Source organism: Pseudophryne corroboree, chromosome 1 (genome assembly GCF_028390025.1).
Source record: "Pseudophryne corroboree isolate aPseCor3 chromosome 1, aPseCor3.hap2, whole genome shotgun sequence".
NCBI classification, from domain to species: domain Eukaryota; kingdom Metazoa; phylum Chordata; class Amphibia; order Anura; family Myobatrachidae; genus Pseudophryne; species Pseudophryne corroboree.
The window spans coordinates 769856850-769880497 of NC_086444.1; the positions used below are offsets into that span (position 1 = coordinate 769856850).

The following is a 23648-nucleotide window of genomic DNA, read 5'->3' on the forward strand; positions in this document are numbered from 1 at the left end:
TATTTCTCCAAGTATTCCTGCTGCCATATTGTCTTATCTTTCTGCTTAATAAACAACATTGTGCACATGCGCAGGAATCCAATCCAGTATCCTCACTTCTTCCATCCTACCTCCACTGACCCACTAGCGCCCCCTCCGGGGACACAAACCAGACCGAACCTGACACAGGCCTGATTGGTGGATTGCTGCAGAGATGGTGGTCCTTCTGGAAGGTTCTCCTCTCTCCACAGAGGAATGCTGTAGTTCTGAAAGAGTGACCATCGGGTTCTTGGTCCCCTCCCTGACTAGGGCCCTTCTCCCCCTGATTGCTCAGTTTAGACGGCTGGTCAGCTCAAGGAAGAGTCCTGGTGGTTCCGAACTTCTTCCATATACAGATGATGGAGGTCACTGTGCTCATTGGGACCTTCAAAGCAGTAGATATTTTTCTGTACCCTTCCCCAGATATATGCCTCAAGACAATCCTGTCTTGGAGGTCTACAGACAATTCCTTTGACTTCATGCTTGGTTTGTGCTCAGACATGCACTGTGAAGTGTGGGGCCTTATATAGACAGGTGTGTTCCTTTCCAAATCATATCCAGTCAACTGAATTTACCACAGGTGGACTCCAATTAAGCTGTAGAACATCTCAAGGATGATCAATGGAAACAGGATGCACCTGACCTCAATTTTGAGCTTCATGGCAAAGGCTGTGAATATTTATGTACATGTGATTTCTTAGTATTTTATTTTTAATAAATTTGCACAAATCTCAAAAAAAGTTTTTTCATGTTGTCATTATGGTGTATTGTGTGTAGAATTTTGAGGGGAAAAATTAATGTATTCCATTTTGGAATAAGGCTGTAACATAACAAAATGTGGAAAAAGTGAAGCGCTGTGAATACTTTACGGATGCACTGTATGTACAGGGGTCTGCAGCAGATACCAGCGATATCTATTTCAGTTGTCTGTTTTTGGCTACAGAAGTAGCCTCCATATGTTTTCTATTGCCAAATAGATTCTGCTGTATTGCTGAATTTACCACTACGGAGCTTGGACCTGATAGCTAATGCAATTGTGGCCTATGTGCTACTTTCCGCAACATTTACAGGGAGAGCCTCCCCGGCAATGGCCGCCTACATATGCATGGTAGCATGCTGGAGTCCTGAAAGAAGAATTGAAGTGATCACTTCCATTGCAGGGTTGGGTTTCACTTGGACCCTCTGTTCCTGTGTTGTGTTCAATGGTACATCAGGGCAAGCCATAATTTCCTATTACCACGATAATTAATAAATATACCAATATAACTGTAGAAGGGATTTTGTCTGAAAGAAAAATATACCCACAGATCATTCCCTCGGGCCTGTGAGCTAAATATTTGCAATTGAAAAACCTAGACTCTAGCAGATTTTAATAGGTATACTAGAATCCACTGAAGAGTTTATCTGAAGAGAATAGTATCCTGTCAGTATTTATTGTTGCTATAGTCAATCTACTCCCTTCCACAGAGAAGTACCAGATTTAATGACTCTCTACTCTCCGCCAGCTTTAGAAGACAACATGAACTCCCGCTTAGGTGACTATTTTCTAGTGAGAACATCACTCTGAATAAATGTGACAGTTGAGCTCTAGCAGAAATACCACAGTGAGCATTAGAAAGAAACTACAGCGTTATGTGTAACATACGGTAATTACTTACAACAGTGAATAATTCACCATTTTTATCCAAACAAAAAAATCAATATTTGTATGGAATGTGGATTTGTTGTAGAATACACAGTCCAATGAAGACTATATTGATCCTTCATGGCGACTTTACTGAAGAGATGGATCCACTAATCAAGAGGCATAAATGCGACAATAATCCAATTAAATCTTTACAAATGCATTTATGCTGCCTGTATTTAAAATGAATGTTAGTTCCCACAGCTTCGAAGACACTCCTGTCTGGAGAAGTTTAAGGAAATGAGATCAATAAATGAGACATTTTAGCAGGGGAAATGAACATTTGTTTTTCCTGGTGGATTTTGATTCTATGCAGATATGAAAATAATAGCTCACACAGGCATAATTTACATGCTGTGCAATTAGACAAACTATGAAGGAAACCATAGCTAATTCCAGGGTATGTGAAAAATTAGTCCCAGTCTGTGTTTTTTTATAAACTAAACAATGAACATGTAGCATAAGATTGTTATATTGTCTCTAAACAACCAATTACTGTATTGTAGAATAGTCACATACAGTGTATGAAATGCATTGTGTCTAAAAATGTTTCTGACTATTCAGTTGGAAAAAACATAATGCATCAGCTGTTCTTTCTGACATAATTATTATTACTATGTTGCACTTTACCTATATAATGACAGAGCGGATCATAAGGTATAAGAGGACAATTGTACAGGCAGAATTAGTGTAATCATTTACCAACTCTACATGTATAAATACAACTGGTACAGTATGTGTACATAATATGTGAGTGTGTTTGTGAGAGTGTGTGCATGTGTTTTTACATATCTATCTATCTATCTATCTATCTATCTATACATATAAAACATTGAATACTCAGCACTCTGTAGCAATATATATAGCAGTTTTCTCAAAACATTTCTAAGGGAGGTATGATAACAGTAATGGATGACACATGCATGTGTGCATCAGTCACACTACGCTGAGAGAGGCTGACCAGAAGTTCCCAGACCACTGGCCCAGTCCCCGGCATGATGAGAATAGGGGCATGACAATCGGCCAAGCCCCCAACATCAGGAGGCAGGACATCACAGACACCCCATCTTCTGCGCGTGAGTAACCCACAGTGGGTGACACCAAACCCACTGATGTCACTGATGTCTGATTTTTCCATTTCTATTTAACCACATTCAAGCGTCTTCTGCTACCTACACATTTGGTTGAACACTCTGATATATACAATATACTGCATGGACAAAAGTCAAAGTATGTGGACACCAAACATCACACCTATATGTGCTTGTTGAAAATCTCATTCCAAAACCATGGGCATTAGTATGGTGCTTGTCCCCACTTTGGTGCTATATCAGCCTCCTCTTTTGGAAAGGCTTTCCTCTACACTTTGAAACATGGCTGCAGGGATTCGTATTCATTCAAGGGGCACAGCCAGAAATTTATGGGCCCCATAGCAACATTTTGAAGAGGCCCCTGTCAAGGTGCCTCTAGAGAGACACCTCTCTGCAGCAGTTGTTAATTTTATACCCCATAATAATGCCCTAGTTAATGTTATGCCCCAATAGTAGTGCCCTAGTTAATGTTATACCCCATAATAGTGCCCTAGTTAATGTTATGCCCGATAGTAGTGCCCTAGTTAATGTTATACCCCATAATAGTGCCCTAGTTAATGTTATGCCCCAATAGTAGTGCCCTAGTTAATGTTATACCCCATAATAGTGCCCTAGTTAATGTTATGCCCGATAGTAGTGCCTTAGTTAATTTTCTGTCCCATAGTAGTGCCCTAGTTTATTTTATGAACCATCATATGCCTTAGCTCACATTATGTCACATTGTAATGCTACTTGTACACATTATGCAACACAGTACCCACATTTCACATTGGGGCAGATGTACTATGCTTGGAGAATGACAAAGTGTAGAGAGATAAAGTACCAGCCAAACAGCTCCTAACTGTCATTTTACAAACACATTCTGTAATATGGCAGTTAGGCACTAATTGGTTGGTACTTTACATCTTCCCCATTATGACATACAGTGCCCCCAGTTCATATTATGGCACACCATAGAGTCTCCACTTCATACTGAGACACATGGGCGTAACTACAGTGGGTGCAAGGGGTGCCATTGCTATGGGGCCCAGAGGCTTAAGGGGCATGGACCCAGATTATAAAGTTGCATACCAATTTCCCAGATTTGCCTGCTAAACATTTAGGTCTGAATAGAGTGTGTAGTGGATGTTATAATGGTAAGGCGGCACTGTAATGTGGCATCATTTGTACTGGAGGCCCCTGTAATGTGTCATGGTTTGTACTGGAGGCCACCGTAATGTGTTATAATCTGATTGGCTCATTGTAATGTGGAGGGCACGATAATGTTATATAACAAGAAATGGGGCGCTATATTGTGGGGTGGTCTTCTGTATGCCGGCGGTCGGGCTCCCGGCGCTCAGTATACCGGCGCCGGGAGCCCGACAGCCGGCATACCGACACTTATTTTCCCTCGTGGGGGTCCACGACCCCCATAGAGGGAGAATAAAATAGTGTGGCGCGTGTAGCGCGCCACCGTGCCCGTAGCGTGGCGAGCGCAGCGAGCCCACAAGGGGCTCATTTGCGCTCGCCACGCTGTCGGTAAGCCGGCGGTTGGGCTCCCGGCGCCGGGATGCTGGTCGCCGGGAGCCCGACCGCCGGCCAGCCGTAGTGAACCCATATTGTGGCACAATGTGAAATGGAGGCACTATAATGTGGAATAATACGAACTGGGGCACTGTAACCTGGCATAATCTGAGCTGGAGGGCATTTTAATGTGGCACAGTATGGCCAGAGGGAACTGTAATGTGGCATAATATGAACTAGAAGGCACTCTAATGTGGCACAGTATGCGCAGATGCAAACGCTCCAGTACACCTGATCTCAACATTGTGTGCTCATCTGAATCAGGATCCCTGCCCTTTAATCTGAAGAGAAAAATGAGTGCAATCTGCTGCAACCTATTCTAAATGGTCACCTTTCAGGAACTCTATAAATATGAATGCTGAACTTATTATATAAAAGTGACAAAACTAATGATAGCACCCAGAAATAGAGAGATGAGAAAATAATAAAGACTGAGGGAAAGTGAAGCAACTTGTTAGCTTCAGACAAAGCTATAAAGCATGACAAATCAATCTTCTCACAGTGATGGATCATAGAGCAGGATTATACATTTCTGACTTGTATATAGGAAACCATTAAAATATTACCATTAAACTCAGACACTAAGGAGCTGGAAGCCCCCTAAGGCTACGAATGTCAATATTCAACTGTGTTTTTTCATTACGGAATTCTGTTACAGGGTTCATGGTAATGGGAATCTCTCCTGAGCTTATGTCATGTAAATGCATCAATGAAACAGGCAAATCTAGAAAATACATCTAAAATATAATATCCTATTTCCATAAATGGTGATCCTTATATGTGTTATATTGCATTTACTGAATTATAGTATGCTGTATAACAATTCCCGCAAGGAAGAAAAGCTACCAGGGAAAGAAGGAATGTGAGAGATGGGGATGGAGAAAGAGAGAGATGGAGATTTTACAATCTGGTATAAAAAAAATAAAATCTAGGAAAAAACATACACTATTACATAATAATAGTTTATTAACGAGACAGTTACATCCAGGCTTATACCACTAGAATTTGGCTAAGCACTGACCTGTGCCTTGATAATAGAAACCACATTGTAGAAGTCAGAAATGTATACAGGAGTTTAGCTGCATTTTACTTCCCAATCTTTCAATCAAAGCATACAATTATAGCAGTACAAAGTTTCATAAACAGATCACTAGTCACACTCTGGTCTAGATCACAGGATGCTGAACTACAAGTCCCTGCATGTATCATAATGTATGCCTGCAAGCTGACACACAATATATCAGCAAGATGACCACCTATATCAAGCAGTACTTTGACTGATACTTCTACTTATAAAAGGTTCTCCAACAGCTTCTTTTGTTACCTAGAAACTTTGGGTCTGATGCCGAGCTGAACGTACGCCTATTTTTAGAGCCTATCTTGCCGGAATTTGCACTGGGCATTTGCAGAAAATGGGCACAGGCAAGTAGGGGCAAAATATTCGTATGTTTCAATCGAATACACACTTAACACTGAAGAGGTGAAATTAGAGTATGACAGGGCGTCCTCATGCAGACTAGGTTCAGTGAGGGCTCTTTAACCGTAAGACGTATCTTTTACAACTACTATAGGGTAGGAAAGTATTCACTGATGACAATTAGTCGCAAACCAAGCAGCATATGTTACAGACTGGGGATGGACAACGACCATCGTTGATTCAAACTAATTGATGGTCTGTACACTTTTGCTATCGATGGGGAGAATCAGATGGCTTCCCGCCATTGATGAACAGAGCCACTCAATGTTGTATTTTTTTTTTCTTTACTACAAAGCCCCACCCATAGGCCAGTCAATAGCAAAGGAGGGATAATTATTGGTGGGTGAACCATCGATTGATTCCATGCAGATGGTTTTATACCATTAGGGTTAACCATCGATGGTTAACCCACCGCTGGCATCCCTTTTACAGATGCAGTTGTAGGTGCATATGAGCAAATATACTTCCTTTCTCTGTGCCTGTTTTACTTCCAAGTCTGCATCGCCCCCTAATTATCCCATGGCTGATAAATTAATTGCAATCAGTAATTAATATAGGTCTCACTTGCTGTACTGTACATCTGCATTTGGTGGAGAATGTCTTACTGAAAATTGCTGGAAATGAAATGTTGATGATTATCTCTATATCTTATGCAGTCAGGTAAAACCAATAATACATACATACATACATACATACATACATACATACATACATACATACTTTACTGAGATTTGAATGAAAGAAAAAAACACTGGTAAAATGCACAGAGCAAATACAAATACACATAAGGATTTCAAACTAGAAAAAAACAAAAATCCAGAGATTAACAAGGATCTTTGGTATTAGCAAAGAACAAACAAAGCATGCAGCTAGTATTTATCAGATATGCAGACTTACTTTGCATACATAATCCATCAGTGCAGTTCTTGGACTGTAGAACAGGGCCCTCACAGTCTTTCCCTCCATTTCGTGGTGTGGGGTTTGCACAGTCCCTGCGGCGCCAATGTGTACATTCAGTCCCACAGGTTGACCACTTGCTCCACCCTGTCCATTCACCATCCTCTAAGAGGGGTTACAGTATTACAGAATAGTTTAGATGGGAAATACAAGCGTTTTCTTGGCATTAGGTAAAACATTTAAAATAGTTTTAATGATATGCTTATATTACTGTATGTTGTATATTTGTTATCAGTTACTGGCTGTGGCTAAACATTGGTAATGTGCAATAACAGAAAACAGCATCATCTGCAATCTATAACAAGGTGACAAGTTGGTGTAGAAGTCCTGTCATATTACCTGGACAAAGCGTGGTGCAGCTTATCTTCTGAACACTTTGCCCATCGCAGACAGATCCGCCATTGAGTGGCGCAGGATTCGTACACATCCTTGTACGTTTCTGGAAACCTTTGCCACAGCGATTACTGCACGCAGACCACTCAGTCCAGGTTGACCAACCACCATTCACTAGAAACAGCCCACAGAATAATAATATTAATGTTATTATAGACTAATAAGTATCATTTGGTATCAGAATATTTGATCATAAGCAGCTTACAAACAAAAGAGGACTATTTTATCATGTTTCTTATCACAAGTGCTCCAGGTATTTCAGTGTGTCATTAAAAACATAAATCACAGTCTGTGATGACACGTGTGATATTTGAAATGAAAAAAAGTGAGAGAGGGAGGAGGTGTTCAATGTTTTTCATGCAATGGAAGTATTTTCTTGTTTAATATATGTGAGTGTTTTAGAGGTGCAGATCCTCACTTACAGTAGTTGACTGTGATTTGGTGCAATGCTTGTGTTACTATGATGTAGTTTAATAAGTGAGGAGCATTAAAGCATCTTGAGGCTTCTCTTACATGCTTAGAAGATGCCCTCATTCTGCCTGAGAGTGGAGGCCTGGGTGCCTAGAGCAGCATCTTCTGGCCCACCGCCAAGTGTTATGGTGACCAGTGAAGCAGTGTTCTACCTTGCATTGGATGGTATATGTATGCCCGGCACCTTACAAATGACTAGTTCTATCCCTGGTTGTACACATAAAATAACTCCATCTAAAAATACTGCTGTAGAGATGTACATATGTCATAGGAGTAATTACTAACAATGTGCAAATGGGGGAAAAACACAATCAGTAACACATTTACTTTCGTTTACATTTATTAGAAAATATATTGATTATTATTTATAGTTATATTTGCAATTTATATTTTATAATCACTTTAAATAGCTTCCACAGTTTAAACAAAAATGATGCAGTTTTAGGAATTACTGATGGAACTTGTCAAATTAGCAGCATCTTATGGCATGGAAAATTTAGCATGTTCTACTGATGGTGGGAACCTGGTGACGCGGTAATATTCACAACTAAATGCAGGCATCACACCCATGCATGTCTAATATTACAGCCAGATACAATAAGGTGTGGACATCAGAGATGCTGCCTTGCCTGTGGACCTAGCAGGGGTGGTGAAACCCAGTCCTCAGTCTGTACTTTTAATGGAAGGCCCTAAGCACCTTCCAGATGAATTTTACATACAACAGCATGTGTCTGGTGTAAATCTACCAAACTCTTTGTAATGTATATTGCATGCAGGCACCCGTAATAAAGGCAGCACCAAAGTCACCTTGTTCTATAGTGGAAGTAGACTGGAACAGAAAAGACTTGGCTATGTAACTGTAATTTTCCTGGAAAGTTTGGACCTCGCATGCTTTGGATCACATTTAAATTCTCTGTCATCCAAAACACGAGATCTAGGCTCTCTGGCAAAACTACATTTTGCCTCCTTTTCCTATATGAACTTGGTGAGATGAACGGAGTCAAATCTAAGCTTCTCATTTCTACAGTAAATTGAAGTCACATTTTTAATATTTTCACATTTTAGTTGACCACACATATGGTTTATGGGTATTATTCCTTATTTAGCACCACCAATTATGCACCGTGGTATAGAGAATACATATCGTCATACACCTAGCCTCAATACACCATGGAGTATATTTACTATGGTCCCGATTTTGTACGAGTTTGGTTCTTTTTTCCTAAGTGTCATCTCGGGAATTTACTAAACACAAATCTCGGCAGTGTTGGGGCTATTCGTATTTTTTTCCCCGGCTGAGTTCACAAATACGAATGAATAGACCATCGGTCAAACACGGCTGTTATTTGATACAACTCGGTAAGTTACTAAGAATTAATATTCACAATCACTGCTGACAATAGCCAAACACTGCCGGGAAAGCATAGCATTCGTAAAAAAAAAGCAGTTTTAATATAGACCTGCTTTTTGGTGGCGTGTTCAGATAGTCATGCACGGATCAGTGAGTTCCGTGCATGCTTATCTGTGGCAAGGGGTCTGAAAGAGTTAAAATTGAAAAAAAAAATTGTGTGGGGTCCCCCCTCCTAAGCATAACCAGCCTCTGGCTCTTTGAGCTGGTCCTGGTTGTTTAAATACCGGGGGGAAAATGACTGGGGTCCCCGGTATTTAGACAACCAGCATGGGGCTCTTGGGCCAGCCCTGGTTCCAAAAATGCGGGGGACAAAAGACGTAGGGGTCCCCCGTATTTTTAAAACCAGCTCCGGGCTCCACTAGCCAGAGAGATAAGGCCACAGCCGGGGGACACTTTTATATAGGTCCCTGCGGCCGTGGCATTACCCCCCCAACTAGTCACCCATGGCTGGGGCTCCCTGGAGGAGTGGGGACCCCTTAAATCAAGCCCCCCCCTCCAGGCACCCAAGGACCAGGGGTGAAGCCCAAGGCTGTCCCCCCATCCCTGGGCAGTGGATGGCGAGCTGATAGCCTTTGTTTGTGTAAAAAAATAATTTTGGTGGTCATTCCGAGTTGTTCGCTAGCTGCATTCGTTCGCTGTGCAGCGATGAGGCAAAAAAAGGCACTTGTGCGCACGTGTATGTGTCGCAATGTGCACGCGCGACGTATTATTACAACGAACGATGTAGTTTCACACATGGTCTAGCGAAGTTTTTCAGTCGCACTGCTGGCCGCAGAGTGATTGACATAAAGTGGGCGTTTCTGGGTGTCAACTGACCGCTTTCAGGGAGTGTTTGAAAAAACGCAGGCATGACAGGAAAAATGCAGGAGTGGCTGGGCGAACGCAGGGAGTGTTTGTGACGTCAAAACAGGAACTGAACAGTCTGAAGTGATCGCAAGCGCTGAGTAGGTTTGGAGCTACTCTAAAACTGCACAAAACAACTTTGTCGCCGCTCTGCGATCCTTTCGTTCGCACTTCTGCTAAGCTAAAATACACTCCCAGTGGGAGGCGGTATAGCGTTTGCACGGCTGCTAAAAACTGCTTAGCGAGTGAACAACTCGAAATGACCACCATTGTCTTTTGTTGTAGAACTACAAGTCCCAGCAAGCCTCCCCCGCTTGCAGTACTTGGTGAACCACAAGTACCAGCATGCGGGTAAATAATGGGCCCGGTGGTACCTGTAGTTCTACAACAAAAGAAATACCCAAATAAAAATAATACACACACACTGTGACAGTATAACTTTAATTATCATACATGCACACTTACACACTCACACATACCTAGTGTCCTGTGGAGCCCCACGGTCCCCTTCTCAAATAGAATCCAATTGGACACCTGGAAAAAAAAGCCCCAAATACTCACCTTTTTTCCAGTGCTGGTCGGTCGTCTTCGTTCCATGTAGAATCCACAGGGTTAAAAAAAACTAACCGAAAAAAACCCAGTCCAATGCACTAAAGGGGTTCCATGTTGTTTACACATGAAACCCCATTTCCCGAATGCCGGGACCCCACGTCATGGCACTCTCCTGATTGGTTGTGTGCTCCTAGCCTGTCAATTAGGCGGACCGCAGCGGCTAGAATGGAGCTTAGCGCAGCTCCATTCTGACCTACGATTGGAACTCTGCGGTGTGCGGTTAACCGCGAAGTTAACTGGGGTCATCCACAAGAGTGACCCCAATTAATCTTGCGGTATAATACGAATAACATCGACATTTTTTATTCGGTTTCTTTTTCACTCCACTTCATGAGACTGATTAATTTGATATACGACACTTGTTTGTCTGTGTGTGACTGAGTTTGCATCTGTATGCACCACACCTGCTGTGAAAGAGAGCCGCAGGCTCTGCATCCATAGCACTTGTATACAGAATTGGACCCAGTTGAACACAGATATACAAGTGTCACATATCAATTTAATCAGTGCAGTCTTGTAAAGCTGTTTCATTGCATCACATTGTGATTAAAACACACGTTCAAGCAAAAAATACACAAAAAAAGTTGATCAGCACAAGTCAAGAAGGGATGTTTGGCACGACTGCAACAATAGTGTATGAGGGCACAGCTGTAGGTCATTCACATCAGTCCCACTCACAATTTGAAATTCCCTACTTGACTCTATGGTACATTATAGTCAATGATTCATATATATTTTTTTCCAACACAAAATGTTAAGCCATATACTATAACATGTAAATTATTCCTGGCAGAAAGGAGCGCAATAATTTACAAAACCAAAATTTACCAATTTTAACATACAACAATTGTAACATAAACAAAACACATAACATAACACACAAATCCTTAATCAGACCAATGTCGAAGGGTACCTGTCGCCTAGACTGACTCCTCCTAGAGTCTACTGGAAAATTGAGATGACTACTTGCAGTTTGGGTCTGGTTCCAGTGTATATTATCTGAGGTTGCTCTATGCCATTATTGGATGCTATTATTACTCCTACTAAACCATAATGTGAAGTGACCCGTAGGCATCTACTGTAGAAGTAGCCTGTTGGTCCTTACTACTGAACTATATAACAAGCACATTAAGCTTACAGTGTTTTCAGTTGGTCTTATTTTATTAAAGATATACGTGTTATGTCTTTTGATAAGCATATTATTTATATTGCTATTTTTGTACAGTATAATTTTTATATTTTACCTTTAGTAATTTATACTTGTGCTCTTTTCTGCCAGGAATACTATAGTACTAGTAGACCCTAGAGCTATGCCTGACTCTAGTCTGCATGCGCAGGTCTCTGGTGAAATGGTGTATCGGCCATTTTCCCAGTGATTTTTCTACTGTGCATGCAGAGCTGCTGCTGCCACCACAGGACTCCAGAGGGGTGAGTGTTGAAGAAATGGGTGCAGAGTGTGTGGTGTGGGCCCCTCGGGACCATGGGGCCGTGTGTAATGCACACCCTGCATCCATTTGAACCACTGATTCCCCCAAATGTGTATATTGTAGGGTTTTTCCCTTACCTGGTACCTACATTAATTATCTTGTTGATATCAATAAAATTTGGTGGATACTTTTTTGCACCTGGAAATTTTACAATTTTATTGTCCAATTAACATAACAGTATGTTTTTTTGGTGTGTGAGGAAAATTAAGTAAGCTACACAAAAATGGGGCCTTGGTTGGGAATCAAACTCATGACCCCTGTGCTGATAGGCAGCAATGCTAACCATCATGGTGCTGTACAGACCATTCTTATGGTTAAGGTATACAACTGGCAGTATTTGTGAACAAATTACAATATCTATCATTTATTGGTGACATTTAGAACTAATTATTTTATAACAGCACATGCAGTATGCATTAGATCTGGACACCTGTAATTCCTAACTCAATGTATCAATGCCTCACCATAAACAATTACTGTTGCTGTAGTGCTTCTTCTTTTGGCCACAATGTTTTTGGCAACGCAGGTATAATTGGCAGTGTCTGAAAGCCTTGCTTGCTTGATGATGAGGTTATGATCAATTGTGATGTAAAAATTCCGATCTTCAACAGGATCAATGATATCCTCATTTTTCAGCCATTCCACCTATAAAAGAATGCATTTGAATATATCATTGTCTACTTGGCGTTTACATCAAATCTTATCTCCGTAAATGAATCTGTTTTATTGCACATTTTTCACTTTGCAGGAATATTATATTTTGGAAACAATTTAATGATCACTTTGCATGTAATTGCAGAGCTGAACAGCTTTCCGCTCAGTAAGGTGACCAAGAGTGCTTTGGTGAGCAGAAATCCATAAATGACTTCTTCAGTTGTGTCGTAAGCCATTAATAATAACTCAATGTCCTGAAGCAGATTGATACGAGCAGCACAAATAAAGGCATAACAAATAGATGCAGAGCTCTTGTGTCATAAATAAATATCTATTCCTTCTGCAAATTGGTTAATTTTATGTATTATCTGCAGAACTGTGTGACAGATCACCTATTTGCCAAGGATCTATTTATGTAAATTGCTGCCTTAATCAAATGTTTTAGTATTAGCAATAGATGAAACTATTAGTTTAAAGTGCAAAGGAGAATTACAGTAAAAACAAGGAGCAAGCAGGATGTTCGCTTGTCTAATGAGCTCATCCATTCAGCTTTTATGCTGAGTTTTATGCTACATGTGTATTGCCTACACTTATACAAACTTCAAAGGGATTTCACACTGAAGAAATAAATTGAGCCTAATTACATGAATGCGTAAGAGCAATGCTACAGCATAACAAATCCAAACTGGACTTGTACTAGAAAATGACCAGTGTCTAAAACTCCATATAGAATTTGAGCTCTGTTTTGAGTCGTGGGTCTACTTTGCACACATACAGGTAGGCATGTGCCTGTAAGTGTGCCAAAATTATCTATACAGTACATATACCTGTAATAAAACTTTCAGGGTTGTGTCTGTACATAGCATAGCAATTGTTTTTCTTTTAATTTTTTAAGAAATATACTTCTAGAGACTGTTAATTAACTATGGAGATGAGAGAAAAAAATCTGAATTTTTGTCTCTGTTCGTTCCGGCATCAAGCAAAAACTACTAGATGAGTTTGGATTGCGTTTTCACTATTGTATAACTTAGTGACCTAGAAAGAAACTGAGGTATGTATGATCTTGATGTGACATCAGGGAAGGGAGCAATAGAGGAAAAACCAGATGCTTGACACTCGGCGTACTGAGTTGGTGCTCTGATCATGCTTCTGAGGAACTTGACTCTGCCCAAGTTATGCAACGGAGTCCAAGTACCAGCATGTGGCTCTCCAAGTACCAGCATGTGGCAAGGCTTTTCCCCCATATATTTTGGAACCAGGACTGGATATGGACAGGTTGCTGGTTGTTAAAATACAGGGGGACCTCAGTTATTTTTACCTGTATTTTTTCACCCAGGTTCGGCTCAAAGAGCCTGGTGCTCGTTATACTTTTGGGGGAAGACCCTACTTCATTTAAAAAAACTTTTTTTTTTAATCTCTTTGTTAACTTTTACACAGAAACATGTATGGAACTCTTTGCATGATTATGTCAAAACTCGCCTGTAAAAAGCTGATCTATTTATAGGCAAGATTTTATGGGTACGAGTTTTCACCCTATTACCTTCACTGAGTTTGATGTGACTTTGCTTTCTGCACGATGCGAGATTGCGGAAAACATGCAAGTTTGCATGTTCCCTTGCACACTTTATAAACTTGACCAATGTATTAGAATATACATTGGTCAAGTTTATAAAGTGTGCAAGTTTAGCGCTAAACTCACACATTTTGCAAACTCGGACTATAATATAGGCTGTATCAAACATATCTAACTAATATAAATAGGAATAGGATAAACATCCCATAATAAATAAATAAATAAATAAATACACAAACATAATAGAACCAGTAGGAGACAGAACTGCACTTTCTAAGCACATTGTTTCAACTTATGGTTTAAGGATTGAGGACTCAGATCAATACAAACACAGCGAACTTGGTAGAAGAAGCTGTCATGTGCATCCAGGGCCACCATCAGGGGGGTGCTGGGGGCACAGCTGTCCTGGGCCCAGACTCATGGCATAGAAAGGAGGGCACGGGCTGCTTATGATGCCGTCCAACCATCGCGGCCGTCCCTGTTGGTTCGCACACCGCTGTCAGCAGTGTTGTATTGAAAATGTTCCTTCCAAAATGGCCACCACCTCACAGGATACAGTTATTAAAGATACTAGAGGAGGAACCTCTAGTATCTTTAATAACTGTCTCCTCTGAGGCGGTGGCCATTTTGGGATTGACATTTTCAACAGTTTTCATTTGAAGCAGACAGGCAGACGCAAACAGCGTGAGTGAGGGGGTGGGAAATCCCCTGACAAGCAGAACCCCTGACAACGAGCAGGTACTGTTCTAATTACTGTGTGAGGTGTAATATGATGGCAAGGGCATTACTGTGTGGGGCATAATATGGTGATAGGGGCATAACTGTGGGGGCATAATATGGTGTCAAGGGCATTACTGTGGGGACTTAATATGGTGCAAGGGGCATAATATGGTGTTACTTCATATGTGCATAGGGATTTTTTAAATATATATATATATATATATATATATAATTATTTTCTGGTTGCAGCCCTGTATGCATCAGCTCTGCCCTGTCCTTTAAACTGAATGTTGTGGTGGTAGCTCATGTATCATATAAAATTGCTATTGCTGTCATAATTTGAGCCGCTTACCAAGAGAAGGTTGCCCAGAAACCCTCCCCCTGCCTTTGCCTATGACCTACACCCCTGTACTTTTTCTACCTTCTCTGCTCCATAGTTCTAGTACTGGGTAAGAATAAGAAAGGAAAGATGGGATGCGAATGGGCTTCAGTCAACACAATAGGAAAGTACAGTATATGTGCACAGTCATCCAATGTTCTACACACAGCAACAACAGTTCTCTTACTGTATTTATAAAATCCCAGTACTTGGTGAAACAAATATAATAACAGGCAATGACATACCCAACCATTGGCACCAGCTCCACAGGATGACACTCAAACATATTCTGAGTGGCACTCACAGGGTCAGTCTCTCTCCTCCAATGTACACTATGCTGCTCCACTACTCTTGCACTACTTTTAACCATTCCCCAAACAGCAGGCCTGTTTGGCGTTCTAGATCCTCACTCTACAGACAGATAGGAGCTGATTGGTTGGTAGTTTATCTGCCCCGGCCCCCCCTCCACCATCCCCCCCATCTCAGTAAGTATTTCTCATAGTTGAAAAACAGTAGAAAATTCTGAAGTATGTTTATATTTTGAGGCTTTAATATCCTATCCTGAGCAAAAAAAAGAAAGGAGAGGAAAGTCACTAACATTTTTTTTAGTACCCATCTATTGCTTTTTTTTTAAATGTTTGTATATGTTCATGTTGTAATGGTGGTGGGATTCAGTTTTTTTTTTTTTTTTTTTAGCTTGAATGTTGAACGCTGGGCATTCAAAGAGAAAAATTTAGCATTTTCCTATCTTATTGCGTGTTACAGATGCCACAAACATTGAACATTATATAGAAAATGGTGATATATAAATATTTTACAAAATGTTGCATGAGACTATAAACATGCCTGTTTTTTATATACAGTATGTGTAAGCATCTTACAAATCACCTATTAAGTCAGTTTTATATACTGTATGTGATGTGATTAAGATAACTGAATTTTGCCTTATTGCATAAAAGTTAAATTTGGTGCATTACTTGCTTCTCCCTTGTGAGAGTACCCATGTTTTTCCCCATAAGAGAACCCATGTTTTACTCAATAAGAAAACCCATAGTAAACATGCATTATAAGTTTTTTGCCCTATAATTTCCCTATAACCTAAAAAAAAATCAAGAGGAGATTGGAAAAGAGAATCTCGATAAATTAATATACGTGGGATGAACAGTACCCAGTGTGCTTCCCTGGCAAATGACGGGTAGAGAAGCACAAATTCCACACAGTTGTTCCAAGTACATTTGTCTGTGTTCATCTCCTTCTTCCATTCAGAGACAGATGTGTTATGTCTAATTATTCATTGATTGGTATCGAGAGATGAATCTCCATAATTGGCACATTTGTTCCAATTAACAAAAGAAAACTGCCACATGCCACGAAAATGAAGCGTTATATAAGCATAAGTAACTACCAGCATCTAAGAGAAGAGGTAGAAAGACTTACTCAGAAATGCATCTACACTGGCCATGCGCTGCCTTAGGATATGTTGCACAATTACTGCATTCAAAAAACAAAACAAAAAAACTGTGCAATGCAGAATTTCATTCCATAAATAAATGAGTACAGACTACATTAATCAAACAAGTGATTATATGAATGAGAGAAGCTATTGCCGAGTAATTATTGATGTAAACTCAACCACGCCAAGCTAATGTCATCTTGAAGTTGAACACTTTTGGCAGGAACCCCATGTTTAGAAACAGAGACCTGTAGGATTTGTATGAGTAATTACGAATTTCATTTTCTACATTAATGTTAATTGAAACAGTTCTTCATGCAACACGGAGATGACACTTGTTGCTACACTCTCCTGTCTGTGTATGTGCTCTTCAATTTGACCAATAAAGTTATGGAAATGCTGCCAGCAATCAAAAAAAAAAAAATCCCAAAACAAATTAAATCAGTTATGATCCAGAAGGCTCTAAATGACTTGATTGCTGGAAAGATTTATTTATTTGAATGCTGTTGAAGCAACGTGTTTTAAGAGTTTTCTCTTGCCAAATAGAAAAAAATAAAAAAAACAAAATCGTATAGCCATCGGTGAGATGCAATAGCAAATACGGCACAAGGCAAATAAGTTCACTGGCAGATTAATTTTGAAATGGCACTGTGCCCATTTAACTTGATGCCTACATATGCTGAATTTACCTGCAAACCAACTGAACACTATATGAAGAAAAATTACAGTATATTGCTTTCAGCCACTGTACATGATTAAGCAATACAACAAGTTTCAAAAACTGTATTTATATAAACAAACTGCAATTCTTTGATGCAGCCCCTGCTGTTTTCTTTCTGAACACCAAGACAAATTTGCACCTTGTGTTTATTGGGAATAGCTTCAAATATAGACATGTGGTACCGGTATATTCCATTTAGGTGTGATATCCATTATCACTTGTTTTAAAGGCAGTCACTTAAATGACCATTAACCAGTGATAATGGCATCAACACTTTACAAAATATGCTTGAAATATTGGTTATTTGGATTTTACCTGGGAGACGACGTTCCTCCCAACAAACATTATTATTTATTTATTATAAAAAAAGAATGTTGCTTGTTTTTAAGGAAGTTACCATTTACAGGCACCGCAGATTATTTTATTTCTGTTTTTATTGCATGCGGCAGTAAATCAGCTTACATATTTGGGGGGTGGGATGCTGCTGTAGTTTCTCTGCATATGTAGGGTTGATGCAGAGTTAAACGTAAGTTTGCAGTAATTGCCCCCAAATTGCATGCACAGCGCTAAGGGGGCAATTTATCATCATCCACATCTGAGGATGATGATGTGATGTGATAAAATTTACCCTTTTCTCAATGCAATTATTGATGACATTGCATGGATGTATCATTAATCGCATGCAGAAATAGAGCTTGTGAGAAAGCTCTATACCCTGCGATACCACCCACAGCCAAATTGGGGTAATTTCCACGAGAAATACCCTGATCATCTGCTGCTCATACGCCGCCGCCCGGAATTGCCTACGCTACGACTGCTGCTGGCACCCCCCTCCCCTGCGCCACAACCCCCACTGCAGCTAATACTCACCAGCCAGTTATCTGTGATCAGTGCTCCTGGAGGAATACCGGTCATCGGGGCTCCCTGCTGCTGTGACCTCCAGTGCTGAAAAGTGAGTTGCCATTTTGCAGCATCACTTTACTGCAACGGATGTCAGAGGAGCAGCAGGGAGCCCCGATGACCGGCAGCCTGCATCGGAGCACCAATCACCGGTCCCTGGGTAGGCGAGTATTATTTATAATTTTTACTTTGTTAACTTTTTTTTTTCACAGTGATTAGCTTGGGTGTCCATTGGACACACAGAGCTTATCACACTGCTGACTCCCTGCACATCTTTCTCTGCCGCAGCTGTGCAGAAGTACAACATCCACAGTGAGACCTGCTGAAGCTGGCGTAATTATCACAGAGCTCACTGCAGTATTTTTTCACAATTCTTTATTTTTTTTGTGTAAGTTTGGTCAGATCGCATTTCCCATTATAAGTATTGGAAATGCGATCTTGCTTACTAAGAAAAAGTGAATTAAAGGGTTTGGGGCAGTTTTAATACATTCAGGTGATACTAAAATAATGAAGGGTGAGTGCTCGAATGAGCGTAAGCAAGTATAAACTCATAGGGCGTGGTGAGACTGGGGAGTCTCCACACAGGAAAGTGTTGAGTTAATTTAGGTTAGGGATCTTAGCCAATTAGGATTAAGGGAGTGGTTTAGGGTGGTAGCTGAGGATTTGTTAGGTAGTTTGCTAGATAGGGTCTGCCTCTTCCTGAATTCCCCGCCTTCCCTCCCTCCCTCATTTGGTCTCCCTTGAGTTTTTTCTTTTCTTTTGCCTGTTGGAGTTTGTCGACCTGTCTGTGGCAGGAAAGAACGACAGTGGTTATTACGCTGCTTTATGGAGGTGTGCTCTCTTCACAATGCATCATTCTAGTCTGACCTACCCTACTGGGAGTCAGGGGCAATAGCTGTCTGACCGACCCTATTATGGTGTATTTGTTGGGGAATCAACAGTTATTGGCGAATGGCCAATTGGATTACTTAAAGGCATGTCATGGACATAGGGTCAGCGGTAAGATGTAATGTTGCTGATAGACTGGCCGTTCTTTCTTTCTGCCACCATACTTATTTAATGTGTTATAAAATAAATACGGTTGACCGATTTTAATGGCATTTTTCAGTTGTCCGTGTTGTTATTTCTAGATAGAGTTAGAATTTACGTATTAGCAAAATAAGGTTCAATGTGAGGGGTTACACTTAGTCTCACATCTGCAGATAGGAAGTTTAAGTGAAAAGGCTGTGAAGATACATTTTTTCCCATTATTTTAGAAAAAAAAATTGTTAATAAATATGCAAATAATTGTATTTTATATCACCTATGGTCTAATTTAGACTGGATCGCTGCAGCGGCAGTGATCGCAGTCTGAAGCCCTTGCTGGAGTGCGCACACGCAGTAGCCGCACTATACGTGCACACCCTGGGAGCCCAGTGAGATGCTAACAGCATCTCAGGGCTGCGATTGCCTCTGTCTGATTGACAGGCAGAAGCGGTCGTGGAGCGGGAGGGGGCATGCCAACAGCATTAGGAAGCCATTGGCGGGGTGCGGTCCAGACAACGCAGGCGTTTTTGGACTGTCGCGAGGGCGGGCCGCGGCAGCTGCGTGACGCTACATGCAGCTGCTGCAACCCCAGATATGGTAGGCAGCCGCCTGCCAGCATGCAGGAGCTTCACAGGCAGGGAGCTACTCACCGTGTGCAAAAGCATCGCCGCCGTGCGATACTTTTGCACCCTTGCGGGGGGGCAGAGCCAGACATGCGGGTGGACTAGCCCCGTGCTGGGCGTCTTCCAACATGTCTGAGAAACTGATTGTGGATGTGCTAAATTTATCCCATCTACGATCAGATCTGAATTACCCCCTTAGTCAAGACATAGTTTTTCTTTGAAATCTTTGCTGCCTAAAATTATTTATTTAATTTCACAATGTTTACACAAAATCTCAAAAGATGACAAGATTTTAAAATATTTATATATACTTTTATATTTGTGAAAATTTTTCTAGTACAGTATGTATTTTTTGGTAGATATTTTCATGCACTTGTGTAGGGATCCACTATACAACCTCATACTAGTGATATAAACAGCAACATTCATTTCACTAAACAATCTCCTCTTTTCAAGTGCACATTTTCCCCATTATCTCCTGCAGTCAGTAAGGACTGACTAGTCCAGAAATTAGTTCTGCACCCATTATGGCAAAGTTTTTGACTTCCGTGATACTCAATAAATGACTACCAGTACTCTGATCGGTGGATTGACATAGCAAATTGCCTCCAATAAAAATGCAGGTGCCAACCACATATATTGTGCCAGAATGCTATTATAGACGGGTATGGATATCTGGCTGTTCATAATTTGTAGCACATTAACGGTATAACAGGTTCCTGGCTCAGCCAAAGTGCGCCATGTTACAAAGCACATGTCATCTGTAGCTGGTTCCATGAACATAACAGTGACTTCAGTGCAGCCTCAATGGCCTGCACAGTTACCATGGGGTATATGTACTAAGCTTTGGAGAGAGATATAGTGGATGGAGATAAAGTACCAACCAACCAGCTCCTGTCATTTTTCAAACACAGCCTGTAACATGGCAGTTACTTTATCTCTCTCCAAGGCGTAATAAAGAGATCCCAAGATCTCAATCCAATGGAACAGGATAGTCACAGTAGGAATGTATATGTGCAGTCAACATATCTTCAGTTTGATGCTATCATGTCAATATATACATGAATCTCTAAGGAAAGTTTGCAGCACCTTGTTATACCATGACATGAACAATTAATACTGTACTTTGGGCAAAATGGTGCCTTACCCATCACTGATTGTATATCATTTGGAATGGCTCCAGGTAATCACCACTACCTGACAACTCCTGCCCTATCCTATTGTACAACTCCTCCTTTCCTCTTTCACCCCATTTTGAATCTAGCCACCTGTGCCCAAGCAAACACTGGTGCATGGGCAGAGTCAGACTTGGGTAAGAAGGGTCCACCAGGGAATTAAGTGTCAATGAACAGAGATTAAGGGGTGTGGCCAGCCACCAGAGGGGATGACACCAGGCACCATAGAGGTATTTGGTCAACCATTAGAGAGGACATTCTAAAACAGGTCCTCTTTACAAAGGAGGAGGCAGGGATTTGTAAGGTCCATCCATTTTGATTAGCAGGATGGCAAATATTGGTGTACTATAGTTTCCATAGAAAAAAATTAAGTTCCCAAGTTCATCTGTAACCCTGCTCTACCAAGTAACTGACCCCTAGAGGAGGGGTGGGCCCCCAGGCAATTAATACCACAGACATTATATATGTATAAGGCACTAATCTGCTTCTCAATTTTAAGTACCTTATCTGTACTAATTAAATGTATATTTAAACATTGCAGAGTAATCAGATTATTCAAAGATACTCAAAACTGTTGTTTTTGATTGACTACAAAAGTAAACACTGAAATGAAGTGGTGAGAATTGTAAGAATTCACAATAAAAACAAAACAAACTCCTGCCTCGTTTGTATTCTCTGCCAGCCCTGTTACTTGGAACTTATACCCTTCTTGTTTTATTGTGCCACTGCAAAGCTAGATTGCTTACTGCTTTCACTGTGAGACTACATGGGCTCTAAGCAGTTCTTTATCCTAAACAGAGGTTGCCAAATTTTATTTAGTGCTCCATTTTATCACTTGTGTTTCTATTTCATTACTATACATTATTATTAGTATTGTTTCACTAAAACCAGTCCCTCATATTATTTGAACAATGGGAAATACATTAAGAATATATTTTTAGCAAATGTATTACCGACTTTTCAACAGCGCAAATGTCAATATAATTAAGATACTTATTGAGTATTAGTAAATCTCTCTTTTATCATAATAATATGCTCTTACTAAAGACAGTCACTCATTCTGCCAGGTACCAGATCACTAGAGAGTTGTTTATTAGCTTAGAAGGGTCTATGCCTTTAGGTGATATAAGGCTGAATTTCCAATTAAAAGCCTGCTAACCAGAGGAAAACATAAGCTGTTCTCAATAAACAAATCTAACAGAAGTCATATTAATAATCAATTAGATTGAAGAGCCACCTGACGCTGCCTGTTTGTAGGCATTACCATCTGCCAGTGGCAGTTTATAGTCCTAATAAACCGCTACCAGTAAAGTACGTTCTCGCTGTCCAATTTTCCCCTCAGTCACTGGAAAGCAGACAATATCTTCCCCTACATAAAATGAATGTTCATTGCTAATGTTCACATATAATATATATCAAATTCTTCATGGGACGCTTCTAGGAAAAACTTCACCACAGAGACTGATGGTAGCCAAGTTTAGATGGTATAACAGGAGATACCTGGCTGCAACTGAAGGGACGAGACAGGGATTTTACTAACTAAACAAAAAGTAATTTTAGGACTGTTTATGAAATGTGTAAGAGATTTTTGTAAATGAACAAATTGCTACAGGGCATACTAATTGCTCTGAGCCAGGGGTTTACCTATAATGGGCAGAGGGTATGAAGGGGGGTGGAGAGGAGGGGGGGGGGGGCACATCAAACACTCTGCAACCCAGAACAAGGTCTAGTCGGGCTAAAGAAATTTCTGGAAATATGGTGCTCGCACAGAAGATAGCAGGGACTCCGTCACTGTGCTCGAGTCACTGCAGTCTTCTGCACATGCACTGACGCCATTTGTCAGGGTGATGGGGGCCCAGACAAACACTTGCACACAGGCCCTTAAAACACCACTGCTCTAAACACTGTAGTGGGTCAATCAGTGGACCAGATACACAGATAAACATTTCATTCACAGAAAACCTGTACAATATCTTCAAAAGGGGATCAGTACTTAAACCCAGTGGCTGGTATCCCGGCCCCGGGTATGCTGGCAGCGGGGCGAGCTCTAGCAAGTCCCTTGCGGGCTTGCTGAGGCATCACGCTGCGGGCGCAGTGGCTCGCTGCACTCGCCACAGGATTTATTCTCTCTGTGTGGGTGTTGTGGACACCCATAGTGGGAGGAAAGCCTCTGGCGTTGGGATTCCAGCGTCGGGATTTCCCACCTAGTCGGGATTTCCCCCCTAGATGGGATTCCAGCGTCGGCATTGTGACCACCAGATCCCAACTAGCGGTATGGTGACCGATTCCCCTTCAAAAGTACGTAAGATTTTATTCGGAATGAATGCCGATCAGCTCGGATTGCCCGTACACACCGGAATGATTTTAATGAAGGACGAAACGAACAATGTTCCATTCTTCATTACTATACTACTGGA

The 23648-nt window shown here is 40.9% G+C and overlaps 1 protein-coding gene across 3 annotated transcripts in view; it reads right to left on the minus strand.

Moving 5' to 3' along the window:
• Positions 1-23648, minus strand: part of UNC5C (unc-5 netrin receptor C) — a 537583-nt gene that overhangs the window by 105302 nt on the left and 408633 nt on the right. For all 3 annotated transcript variants that reach the window (XM_063917546.1, XM_063917553.1, XM_063917539.1), the window contains 3 exons: positions 12472-12652; positions 7130-7297; positions 6731-6895 (listed from right to left, as the gene is read on the minus strand). In XM_063917546.1, coding sequence (XP_063773616.1) covers positions 6731-6895; positions 7130-7297; positions 12472-12652 — 514 coding nt within the window. The remainder of the gene's footprint in view (positions 1-6730; positions 6896-7129; positions 7298-12471; positions 12653-23648) is intronic.